Consider the following 12,961-nt stretch of genomic DNA (forward strand, 5'->3'; position numbering starts at 1 on the left):
TTTTCAAATGAATTAAACAGTTTTAATTTTAAACAATACAATATTAAAAACTCACATATATTTTACATTTATACATAGAATTAAACAGTTTTAATTTTAAGACAAAGTTTATGGTGTAGACACCATAAATTATCTACATATACATAAACAACTTGTTATAATTTTTTTAGTGTTACAGAGTTTTATTTTTTCTTTTTTCATCTTCATGATAGCAGTTATATCAATAACACACTACAAATTTTAGATTTTTATCTCCTTAAAAATATATCATTAGTAGTACTATTAAATTAGTAATAAAAATTTTTTTAAAATAATATAATGTGCCAACTTTTAAATTAGATCTCATATAATTAAGTCCGTTGTTATAATCTAATTTCTTTTTCATTTTTTTAATAATGCAATATATTTTTATAAGTTACGTAGCATAGTTTTTTTTTGTATTGTTTATTTTTTTTCTTTTACAACATTGCTTCTTTTTTCTTTAACGTTTTTAATTATGGTAAATAAATTACAGAAAATTTTTATGTGATAGATCTTAACATAATTAATATTTATAGCTTTTTGGTCTTTAAATTTTTTGTTGAGTATAGTCTATTATTATTATTATTATTATTATTATTATTATTAATTTTCTGCATATTGATGATGATGAGTGTATGAACAAAAAAATGATACGCTTAGTAGTAGGAGTGATGTTTTTCTTTTTTCTTTTGGATAATTATAATAGCAGTGATATTTTTGTATTTTGGGTATTGAGTAGTAATAATATTAATTTATGATATTCTTTCTATATATTTTTCAATCTTACACATAAAAATATTTTTTTGTCCGAAAACTTAGAAAGTCCAAGATACATACTCGTAATCAACTTAACTTAATTAATCATAATAAAATATAATTATCAAACCAAAACATTAACCTCGTGTGAATGTCATTGAACTTTTTCTACCTAAATTTCAAATCTTGTCTCTCCTATAACATTTGTTGTAATTATAGATTGTCTGTAGAATATGGTCTATTGACTTGTACAGGTGTAGATTTGTAGTGGCAGCCTATGATTACAACAAATATCATAGGAAGAGACAAGATCTGAAATTTGGCAAGAACATGTAGAAAAAACTATTCACGTGAGGAGGTTAATGTTTTAGTTTGATAATTATATTTTATTATGATTAATTAAGTTAAGTTGATTACTGGGATCTGTATCTTGGACTTTTTACATTTTCTAGACAAAAAGATGTTTTTGTGTTTAAAGCTGAAAAATATATAAGAAGAATATCATAAATTAATATTATTACTACTCAATACTCAAAAAATAAAAATATCACTACTACTAGAATTATCCCAAAAAAAAAATCACTACTTCTGCAGCGTACCATTTTTTTATTCATACACTCATCATCATCTATATGCAGAAAATTGATATTAAAATAAATAATTATATAATTTTAATAATAATAATAATAATACTACTCAACAAAAAATTTAAAGACCAAAAAACCATGAATATTAATTATGTTAAGATCTATCACATAAAAATTTTCTGTAATTTATTTACCATCATTAAAAAAGTTAAAGAAGAAAGAAGCAATGTTGTAAAAGAAAAAAATAAATAACGGTAAAAAAAGAAACCATGTTGCGTAACTTATAAAAATATATTGCATTATTTAAAAAATAAAAAAAATTAAATCATAACGACGGGCTTAACTATAATTAAAAAGTTGGCCCAGTATATTAGGTCAAAAATTCCTTGATTACTAATTTAATAATACTACTAATGATACATTTTTAAAGGGACAAAAATATGAAATTTGCAATATTACTGTCATGGAGAAGATAAAAGAAAAAATAGAACTATGTGTCACTAAAAAAATTATAACACGTTTCTATACGTGTAGATAATTTATGGTATCTACACCATAGATTTTGCCTAATTTTAAACAATACAATATTAAAAACTCACATATATTTTACATTTACACATATATTTCACATATATATTTTTTGGGTGAAGTTGATTGTTGTGGAATTGGAGCTTGACTTGCTTGTGGAACTTTTGGTTGAGGTTTGGGTCCATTTTGAGGAGAAAATTCAAAGATTGAAAACTGTCGTCAATAAGGTACGAATTTTTGTTTCAGATAAGCATTATGTAAATTATGTGAAAACATAAGTTAAATGCCCTAGGATAGGATTGAATGAAAATAACTATTGTTGTGAATTATTGATAGTTTAGTATGATTAATTGGTTGGATGATGGTTTGAATAATGATATGTATATATATGAATGAGTTTGGATGCAAATTTGTGGTTTGATTGCCTATTATGACGATTGATATGAAAATTAGTCCGGAAGCCATGATTGGAAGCATTTCAGTAAGTCTATTGATGATTTGTTGAGTGAGATTGTGGCCGAAAGCTTTAATTAGATGAATTATGCGTTGGCATGCTTGATGTTGGGTGATGTATGTTGGCTAGGATATGATTGAGCTAAGTATAGAAAGTGTCAAAGATTGGTTTATGTTGAGTTTTGAAAATGAAATAAATTGGGAATCGGTAAAGTTACACTTAAGCAGAAAATTGTGTAAAAATATATTTTTGACCAACTTCAACGGGTCATAATTTAGTGTTCGGAGTTCGAATTTGGATAAAATTTATCCTAAATTAAATATAACAATGAGAGCTTTAAAACCGTCTAAGAAAAAAAAATGAAATTTTGTAACAAAAGTTATGTGCGTTTGAAAATTGGTGCAAAAAACTGAAATTGCATAGTTTGCAAAAAAAACCAAAAAAATTGGCCTGTGTGCGTGTGTACTACACAGAACAAGTGTTTCAGCTCATGCGTACGCACACCAAGAGACATTGTGCGTATTGTGCGTACGCATAGGTTGGTGCATAGGTATAGGGTGGTGCGTACACACCCGACAAGAATTGCAATCTGATCCATGCGTGTGCATAGGGGTGGTGCGTACACACCCGACAAGAATTGCAATCTGATCCATGCGTGTGCACAGGGGTGTGCGTGCGCATACACCCTGTTTTGTTAAATAACCCTATTTTTGTGGCTGTTCTGCCTTTTCGGCGTGGTTGTAACCCCCTTTAACCTCCATATGGAGTTGAATAACTGATAATTAAGCTTTGAATACACTGGGAAATGATATGACGAATTAAATTAATTTATTTCCGAATAAACACTTAGTTAACCGGAGAAAATTGTTGCGGGGATGGAGGTCTTGTCTCGCCCGCGGTAAGGAAGGTGGTGCTATCCCATTCATGAGAAAACGAATTTTAGTAATTCATACGTAATTGGGGTTAACGAATTTAATAACTTATGAAATTTATTAAAGACAATGATTACGACTAATTGTGGTTTGAATGGTTAATTTGGTAAGGATGGTGGTCTTATCCCTCCTGCGTATTGACCTGCACCGGACAAGGACGGTGGTTCCATCCCGATTGTTTCGTGGTTGTGGTATTATGTGGGGATGGTGGTTTCATCCCGTCCACATTATCTCGGTGTGTGAAATGTGGCGGGCACTATATCCCACGAGTGTGTCGGGCACTATATCCCTAAAGTGTGGCGGGCACTATATCCCAAGAGTGTGTTGGACACTATATCTCAGAAATGTGCCAGGCAATATATCTCAACTAACACAAGAGAGACGATATCTAGGTTAGCTACTGGATGTGTCAGATTCTGGCAGTTTAACCGACATGTGAGCTCACGACTAGTAGAATAGATATACATCATATTACATTTAATTGTCATTGTTTGAATGTGCTTAATTGTCTTTGGTTTGCCTAACTACTTATTCTAATTAACTGTTATTTGTATTACTTGCTTTGCAATTGTGTTTAACTTGCATTGATTACTAAATGTGTTTGATACTACTAAATTGGATACTAAATTACTGAGTTGGTCAATTGTGATATTGGATATTAAAGATGCCAAGAAGTGTTGGAAAGAGTTGTCTTAGTGAATACACCCTATTTGGATTAGAAAGAATCCTAGATTTGAACTTTGTGAGTTTGGAGACTAGGATTGTCTAGTGGGTTCATGTAATTTTTATATAGTCTTTATTTGGAATTATTATCCTACTAGAAACTTTCGAGTTCTCACCCGATGTGAAAATTTTTGTTTTACAAATATAGGAAATGACGCACCTCGCTGAATGTGCAGAATTTCTTTTTGGCAAAGCGAAAAAGACTAAGCTTTTGGAGTTTATTATGTTTTATATAGTACATTTCTCCACTTTTGAATAGTGTATTATATACTCCTCTTAGAAGTTTTATTTTGGAGAAACAAGATGTCTTTTGTACTCTTCTAGTTTGTACTATGTTCTAGCTGGCTTTTTTTTTTTCTTCGCAGGTCGAGACTAGTTCTTATTATGTATCTATTCATAGTTGATGAAATACGTTAAATGAATTAGAATTGTTGTGATTAGTCTTGGAATAGTTAAGACTTGATGAGTGAGTATTTGACATGTTTAGAAATGGTATTTGAGTGTTTTGAACCAAGTTGGATTTGAGAATATGTCAAAATGAGCATTTTACAATATTTGGTAGAAATAAGTTTTTGACCAACTTCAACGGGTCATAACATGGCACTTGGAGTTCGAATTTTAATGAAATTTATCTTAAATTGAAGGTGATGATGAGAGCTTTAAAATGGTTTAAGAATGATAGAAAACTGAGTTTTTTAGAAGAAATTATAAATGATAAAAAATTGACGATTTAAACTGAAAATCTGAGATGTTACAGAAAACCAGAATTTTGGTATTGTTCATATGCACAAGGTGGTTTGCACGCACATAATAGAGCGAGTCTAAGTGCTCGTGCGTACGCACGAGTGTGTACATATGCACAACAAGAAAAATTTGCAAGTTGTGCGTACACATTAGGAGATGCATACGCACAAGCTGGGAATGGCGTTTTGGTGGGTGCATACGCACGCACAAGGGTGATGCGTATGTACGGACCCTGTTTTTCCAAAACAGAGAAAGTTTTTTACTGTTTGACTTTTCTGGCAAGCTTGTAAATTTTTATAACCCCCAATTAAGGTCTGATAACTAGTTTTTAGGCTTGGAACCGAGTGTAAACTTACGGATTTGATTAAATTGAAACTTTGGAAGAGGGTGTGAATCAAAGTGAATGATTATTGATGAAGGCTTGTGGCTAATGACTGAGTAAAGATTATACTGTGAACTAAACTGAGATGTATTCTGGCAAGGTCAATGGTACAACCTGCTTGCATATGGATAGATGTTACTCTTGGCAACGACGTGGCAAGGACGGCAGTGAATTCCACTTGCGCTGAGTCGACTTATGCCAAAACAAAAATGATGGTTGATCTCGCTTGTTCCATGGCTCTCTCTAGCTGTAAGGGTGGCTAGACACGCATCCTGGATAGTGGCTCTAGTGAGAGGTGCAAGAGTGAGCATTGCCCTTTTTAGACCGGATTTTGATGAAGTCGAGATTATTATATTTCTCACGGAGATACACGAAAGATGGACAATGTCCGAGTTAGCTACTGGATGTATTTGGTTTTGACAGTGTAACCGACACGTGAGTTCATGGCTAGTAGGACAGGCATGCATCATATGCCTTTATGTGAAATTATTTGAGTGTGCATTATTTTGGTTTGTCTATGTTTATATCTCTGTTTAATTGGTAATTGCTGTATATGTTATAACTGTTCTTGATTGTATTTGCACCCTATTATTTGTGTTTGTTTTACTGAATACAATTACTGAAATCAATACTAAAATTCTGTGATATTGAATTGAAAAGAGACAGGCTGAGAGAAGTGTTAAAAGAACTTGAGATTTAGATCATGAACATAGTGAAGTTTATAGTGTATTTTACCTGGTTCTGGATTAGCATAACCCTAGGCTTAGATCTTGGTTGGTGGAGTTTAGGATTTCCTAGTGGGTTCGAGTAGTTTTACACCATCTCTGTTTGGAACTGTTACCATATTGGGAACCTTTTAGTTCTCATCTATTTCTCCTCTGTTGTATTTTAACTTGTGTATCCTTCTTAGAGGTTGATTTCGGAGAAACAGGATTTATGGGTATGTTTTTGTTGTATTTTGGGGTTGTATATATTTCTAGCCGGCCTTTACTTCGTAGGTCGAGACTGTCGAGACTAAAGCTTGTTATATAACTCTTTTGGAATATATATATATATATATATATATATCTTTGGTTTTCTGTATACGTTTTCTTACTTTAACACTTCGAGTGTGATAACGGTCATCGTTTTGTTTATCCTTTTTTCACAGGCTTCTAGTGATATTATTATTTTTCAAATACTATGTATGTATTTTTGCTTTTATGTGTCATAATGTCCTACCACATCTTATTTACGACTTATGATGCATGGACACTGACACGGACACAGGACACGCCGACACGCAAATTTTAAAATCTTATAAGACACGGGACACACATACATATAAAATATAAAAATTTTTTTAGATAAATTGTAATTATATTTTGATATTTTATTGATATTAAAATACAAATTAATTTTTTAATTATTTTTAATATCTTATTTTAATTATATCAAATATTTAAAATAATTTTTTATTTTAATAAATAATAATATATATTATATTTAAATTTATTTCAAGAATATATATTAAGAATAAGATTGGACACGCTGATACATGATGGTATTTAGGTGTGTCCAAGCGTGTCCAGAAAAAATTTTTTTACTTTTTATTAAAATACAGTTGGACACAGTAGACACGCGTGCCGGTAAGTGTCGTATCCAAAATGTGTCTGCCACACAAACACGGCAACTCAACGAAGTGTCTGTACTTCTTAGAATTACGACTATAGCATAAGGCTGTGGTAGGATGTTACTGTTTGAATTCCGCCTTATGCATGCAACAATTCATTGATACCGTTTGAATTCCGCCTTATGCATGCAACAACTTATTGGTTAACGACAAACCCTTAAATAGACTTGTGATCAACAACAGATTAGTTCTTAACCTATCGGACTGGAAAATACCCGTGGGAAGCCAAAAAAGCTAGCTTTGCCTAATGAAATGCTGCTTGAAATTATCCAGTAGGATTTAGGTGACTAAACATCTAGTCTCTTTTCTTTCTCTTTTGTTATCTTAATGTCTATAAAAGATTTCATCATAGAACTTACATTCTTTGCTGGGAGATAAAGCTAATCCACGTTGATATTAGATCAAAATTGAATATATGATGAATAAGACACATACCATTTAGTTATCTTATTTGGATTGCCCCTCCACGCCATGTAGCGGTAAACAGTACCTATTATACCTGTAATCAAGCAACCTTACCTCAACCCTCATTCCAATTTTCCAAATCCAATAATGATCAATGAGTTCGTGTCAACAAATATTAACTCAGAAAATATATTGGGGAAAATAAATATAATCTACAGATTCAATTTATAATCTTCAAGGGGATTGATGCAAAATTCTGAGATATTGCTAACCAATGAACATCTATTTAAGGAAAGCATATATGTGATCAATCACATGCCTTAAAACCCGAAATTGCTCTAGAATGTAAAAAGTCCTCCCCGACCCCATTTTCCCTGTTCCTCATCCTATTTCTCTTCACTTCTCACTTTGCCTACTAACAAAAAAGAAGTAAAATAAAACTGGGGACCTAGCATCCTGCAGATGAAAATAAAGTCAGCAAAAAATGAAGTCTGTGCAGAAGCTCAGGCATCAAAAGTTGATTACTTTAAGATTTCTTAGGCCTCTTTGAAGTGCCTTCTCTCTTATCAGCCTCCGCGGATTTCTTCTTTTCCTTCCTTTCTCTCTTCTTCAGGGAAGTCATGTGAGCCTTCAATATAGTTGCATATGAAGCTTGAAAGCGCTGGTGATCCTTTGCTCCAACCTATTTAATGAATGGTGGGAAATTTTGAATATTGAGTAAAGGAAACAACATCTGTGCACATGAAAATAAGTTGACATAAAAGTTAGCAAAAACCGTTCTTTTTCTCTGGGTGTTTGGGTGGCACATGCTGTTTAAGTGATATCCAACTAAAAGTTCTCCAAAAATTAGCCCTTTTCAGGGTTAGAGAATAGGGCTTAAAAGTCTAACGGAAGACAAAACACCAAGATGAATACCAAATAAAATCCCCCCAAAATCCTCTGTCTAGTATTAGATGCTCAGTTCCTCTGTTCCAGCGCAGTTGAATACCGTAGAAAATTTGCCAAAATAATTCAATAAGCCTCACAAATCCTCACCTTTGCAATCTCATTACCCACTTTCCAGCAGAGTCACTCGTAATGCCCCCACAGGCAGCTGTTCCTGGACACCCTATAGATGCTCCATCAGTGTTTAATTTTAACTAATTACATGGGATTGGGTTCTAGGCAATGTGAAGAGTGTGTGTGCTTGTGCTGTAACTTGAATGAAGTATCTTGTGTTTAGCATTGTTGAATTGGTTGGTTAACAACAACAACAACAACAACAACAACAAAGCCTTATCCCACTAAGTGGAGTCGGTTACATGGATCAAACGACACCATTAAATCTTATAATGTTAGTGTGTAAGTGAGGAGGCCTAGTGTGATTAGCCTACTAACTATAACACAGCATCACTTATAAATATGTTCCTAACTTGATTCTACAGCCATTTCAACATAAAGGAATATAACTTATAATGCTACAAAAATGTTATATGTATGCCAAAAATCAGCCACTATGTATTTGTGTATAAATACATGTATTGTTTAATTCATTTTCAAGGTGTATTTTGTATTCCAATATGCATTTTATATGAGTGACTGATTTGGTGGCTAATTTTTTTTTACACCTAGCATGGTTCATAGTCCTAATATAACTTATAATTCGAAATCATTAGGCATTACAATTTGTAGTTGTTGTTGATGCTTTTATCTCAATATTTCAATTACTATATGATATTCCTGACCTGAGTGCATAAAACTTGGTCCCTGGAATTTCGCAGAGCAACTTGTTTCTAGTTAAAAAAACAAGCAAGCAGTAATGCAATAAATAAAACAAGTTTCAGAACTAAGAAATTTCCGGCACAACAGCACCTCCGACTCATTTTTCCAATTGAAAAAAATAAGTTATTAATAGTGAAAAGAACTGATGGAAGAAACATTGACATATTTATAACAAATGTGTCAGATAATTTTCATAAGTCCATATACAACTGAGTTGGTTTAGATCAATTCATGCTGAATACTATTTTGTTCTTGGGAGTCAATTTGGCATCAAATATTGTTTAGTATCTCTTGAGAGACTTGTTATTTCTATAAATTTACAGGTTTAAAATCAATTACGGTAGATGAAATTTGAGATCTCTGTGACTGTAAATATGATCAAACAAGAATTGGGTTTTAAAATTTGAGTAATTCCTAAAGACACGAGACTGTAAACCATGCCCATCAAGAGATCATGAAAAGAAAGAGTAAAAGAGAATAACTGAATGAAGAAACACTAGTAGTGTGATGCTTCAACTATCTTCCTTTCACTTTCCCCATTTCAGAATCAGTATGATCTAACTGAGAGCCCTTAATCATTACAAGTGGGGGAGACGAATATCATGCCACAACTAGTCACAAGATTATCTATGATATAAGTTTGCACTACCCAAAAATTGCCAATTAACATGAATCTCCTAAAAGCACACTGAGAAATGAGAATTATAAGCTCATAATATATAAGATACACACGTACCGAAGTAGAGATTGTTTTTTTCCCATTGGTGGCACGGATAAGGCATCTATACTCAATTGCTTCACCAGCAGTTGCCATTTTATTCCTAACCGCTTTAGACTTCAAGGATGCTAAAAGGCGCACCAAGAACATAAACAAGAAGACTAAGGAGTTAGAACTCACTTTGCAAAAAAATAAAACCTAAAGCATTTGATCAGGCCATAAAGTCAACACTAATACACACATACACACATCGTTTAAGTGTAACCCAAACAGAGCCCGCCTCAGTGCTTCGCTCGAACATGCTGGTGAGTTCATTGAGAAACGGATCTAGCTGTAGAAGAACCTAGAAAAAACATGCAAAATAGCAGGGCTTAGAATGAAACAACAACACAACACAATAATACCATGCCGATTTTGTAATCAGAATCCTACTTCATACTTTGGAAGAGAAGGTTAAAAATTAAATAAATAATAATAATAATCATAATAGTAACAATTTCAATTACGGTAGTAGTAAAAGTGCACAATTGTGGAATAGGAACAGAAATGGGAATGGTTAACGGATCACAAGGAATGCGTTAAAATCCGAAGAATCGAATTGAATTACCATGGCAGATGGTTGCAAAGTTGCAGTGCAGCTGAGAGCTTCTGATGTGGGAGATGAAAACGCAGTCGCTGCCTTCAGAATCAGAGCAAGTCGTCCTTTTTTATTTTTTTTATTTACGTTAGGATTTATATTGGGCCTAAGGCCCACTAGTTCAAGCAAACAAAAAAAAAGGAAGCGTTAAGGAAGGTGGAAGAGAGAGCATGTGGATATGGTTACTTGATCTGAGCATCACACTCAAACAGCGTCCAACGAACAAAAAGGGGGAAAATGGCGCTACAATCCCAGTTTTTATGTTCCTTCTTCAGCGGCAAAGTTGGAGATGCACACAATGTTCCATTGTTTCCCAGTCCCAGCCAGTACACCTTCAGAATCAGATCGCAGAAAGCTTCTGATTCTGAGGATCCGTCTCCGTCCAGCAAGAAAGGATTCGGGTCATCGAATTCCAATGAGAGTGCCGCAGCAGTATCAACAAGCAGCAGTAAGAAGAAGCAGAAGAAGGGTCGAAGAGAAAGAGCCTCCATAATTCGAAGGACTCCACTGGAAAAGCCGGCGTTTGTGTCTCAAGAGGATAAAGCTGAGGCGAAGGAGCAGAGCAAGAACGAAAGCGCTTTCATCCTAGCCTGGCTTGGTTTTGGTCTTGTCATTCTTGTTGAGGGCATCTCTCTTGCTGCTTCCGGTACCTTTCTTTTTTTTTTTCTTTGTCAATTCTAACTCTAATATGGAATCAGAATCAATATTGTTAGACAATTGAAACATAGTATGTCTAATAATTATGTGATCTCAATGTTGATGTACAGGGTTCCTGCCAGAAGAGTGGGACAAGTTGTTTGTGAAGTATCTTTATCCGTCCTTCACGCCTACGGTTTTCTTGTTTGTTGCGGGAGCAGTTGCATATGGAGTGTTTAAATATCTGCAGAATGAGAATATCACACAACAGAAATAAATGACAAGAAGGAAATTGCAGTAAGAGCCACTCATCTTTGATCCCTATGCAACAATCCAAGCTTCCATCCTCACCAAGTTTTAATGAGGTTTTTGAAAGCCACTCATACTATGTTGTAATTAATTTCATCACCCTTTTTAGCCGCAATTGGTTCCCTTTTTTAACTTGGTGCTGTTTGGATGTTGAATATTCTTAACTTAGATCTCTTCATTTATTAGAATTCTGGTTTGTTTTGCTCCTTATTCTGTATAAAGCAACAACTAGACCATGACTTCCACCATGGCCTAGATTAAATTCATCTTTGCTGCAGTGTTGAATTTTGAGCCATCGGTTTATTCTCTGCAGTAAATTGAGCTGAGAGCTGCAACTCTAACTGACTCAGTCGGCTGTTAGGAATTAATTAAAGTGGTTACAGTTAGTCAGTTAATTTGTTAGGTGCTTGGTTGGTGATGTAAGGAGTTAAGAGTTTGCTGCAAGTTAACTAGATGATGATGGTGTTGGTGTAGTTGGCATCGCTTTTCCTCACTTAAAATATGAACTTTTGGCATCCATTTTTACTTAAATGATCTTTCAGTTCTGATTTATGGTTCCCTAATACGTTGAATCACATGGGTTCACCATGGTTCCTAAACTTCAATATTTGAAATTGTGCTAACTGCTAGATCAAAATATCCATGGCAGATCGACTAAGCCATGGAGTGTTTTTCATTCCCAAGATGGGATTTGAACTTCCAACCTTAAAGGCTTCGTTTGATTTCTATTCCAAGACAGAAATGTTGAAACATAAATAGAAACACAGAGCAGAAAAATGTTTGGAAAGAGAGGGAGAGAATACAACATAAATAAAGAGATGAAAAGTTTTATTAGTCAAGAATGGTGTTGGAAGAATGTAAATGGTGGTTTGATGTAGTCATGTAGATGATAAAAAGAAGATGGAAACAAAAATGACTTTTTAATTTTTTTTCCTTTGTATCTTTAATTTTTGTCAAACAAGTATAGGGCAATTTTTTTTATGTTTCTGTCTCTAATATTTCTCTCTGTCTCCATATTTATGTCTTAGAACAATATTTCATAACAGAGTCCTAAAGAACTAGAGATTGCCATCAGGTAAAAAAAAAAATTTTTTTTGGTTTAAAAACGGGGTAAAGAAACCAAAAAAAAAGGAGAGCCCTAGTTACAAACTAATCTAAATTTTTATGCGCCAGTCAGCACATCTATTGTCTTCTCTGTAAATATTTACAAAAGGAATGTTCCATTCCTTAGTTTTCCAGTTGTAAATGTTTCTGATCAAGACACTTGGGTGATTTTTTTCTGTTTTTTAGGGTTGTTGATGCTCTCTATGACAGTCTTTGAGTCACACTTCACTCTAACTTTCCTCAAATCCATAGTCCAAGCCAATTTGAGGCCTTGATCTATTCCCCACAATTCTGCTTTGAAAGCAGTGCATCTGTCTATGTTGAACAAAAATCTCTTTATTCATTTACTATTCTCATTTCTTAATAAACTCTCGCAGGTAGTCTTTTTGGTGAACCCATTCATGGACCCATCAGTGTTGAGACTTGAGAGTGATCCAATCACAAGGAATGGGGTGCCATCTAATGAGTTGGTCTATTGCCATTTGATAGTAGACGTGCATATTTATCTAGATTGACGGGCTTGTTTGTACTTATTGGTCTTTTCCTCTAGAAGCCCAAGAAATTGGGTTTTACCAAAAACAAAAAGTCAAAG

General features: G+C 33.7%; 2 protein-coding genes across 7 annotated transcripts; one reads left to right on the forward strand and one right to left on the reverse strand.

Annotated features, from left to right (window-relative positions):
* On the reverse strand, nt 2,067-10,425 carry LOC107629737 (signal recognition particle 14 kDa protein). Of its 6 annotated transcripts, XR_001618025.2 has the most exons (6): nt 10,291-10,425; nt 9,933-10,026; nt 9,702-9,811; nt 7,730-7,886; nt 7,235-7,298; nt 2,067-2,105 (listed from the first exon to the last, which is right to left on the reverse strand). XR_001618025.2 is itself a non-coding variant. In XM_016332618.2 (5 exons), the coding sequence occupies exons 1-4, from the start codon at nt 10,291-10,293 to the stop codon at nt 7,731-7,733; spliced, it is 363 nt and encodes a 120-aa protein (XP_016188104.1). In that variant the 5' UTR covers nt 10,294-10,425; the 3' UTR covers nt 7,046-7,298; nt 7,730. The 6 variants fall into 6 exon arrangements, 5 of the variants coding, with proteins under 5 accessions (XP_016188104.1, XP_016188102.1, XP_016188101.1 ...); XM_016332618.2 differs by lacking the exon at nt 2,067-2,105 and having other exon boundaries at nt 7,046-7,298; XM_016332616.2 differs by lacking the exons at nt 2,067-2,105; nt 7,235-7,298 and adding an exon at nt 7,368-7,616.
* Nucleotides 10,505-11,550, forward strand: LOC107629736 (protein LOW PSII ACCUMULATION 2, chloroplastic). Its single transcript, XM_016332613.2, has 2 exons — nt 10,505-10,966; nt 11,088-11,550. The coding sequence occupies exons 1-2, from the start codon at nt 10,558-10,560 to the stop codon at nt 11,231-11,233; spliced, it is 555 nt and encodes a 184-aa protein (XP_016188099.1). The 5' UTR covers nt 10,505-10,557; the 3' UTR covers nt 11,234-11,550.

The sequence above is a fragment of the Arachis ipaensis genome, chromosome B03, assembly GCF_000816755.2.
Source record: "Arachis ipaensis cultivar K30076 chromosome B03, Araip1.1, whole genome shotgun sequence".
NCBI classification, from domain to species: domain Eukaryota; kingdom Viridiplantae; phylum Streptophyta; class Magnoliopsida; order Fabales; family Fabaceae; genus Arachis; species Arachis ipaensis.

Excerpts from the sequence above, each read along its gene's own strand:
- LOC107629737 (XM_016332618.2), bottom strand. Across the intron at positions 9,812-9,932 it reads TTGGGTTACACTTAAACGAT|CATCCTTGAAGTCTAAAGCG; the intron begins GTGTGTATGTGT and ends TGCGCCTTTTAG. Across the intron at positions 7,887-9,701 it reads AAAAAACAATCTCTACTTCG|GTTGGAGCAAAGGATCACCA; the intron begins GTACGTGTGTAT and ends TTCATTAAATAG.
- LOC107629736 (XM_016332613.2), top strand. The coding sequence starts at position 10,558 with ATGGCGCTACAATCCCAGTTTTTATGTTCCTTCTTCAGCGGCAAAGTT. Across the intron at positions 10,967-11,087 it reads CATCTCTCTTGCTGCTTCCG|GGTTCCTGCCAGAAGAGTGG; the intron begins GTACCTTTCTTT and ends GTTGATGTACAG.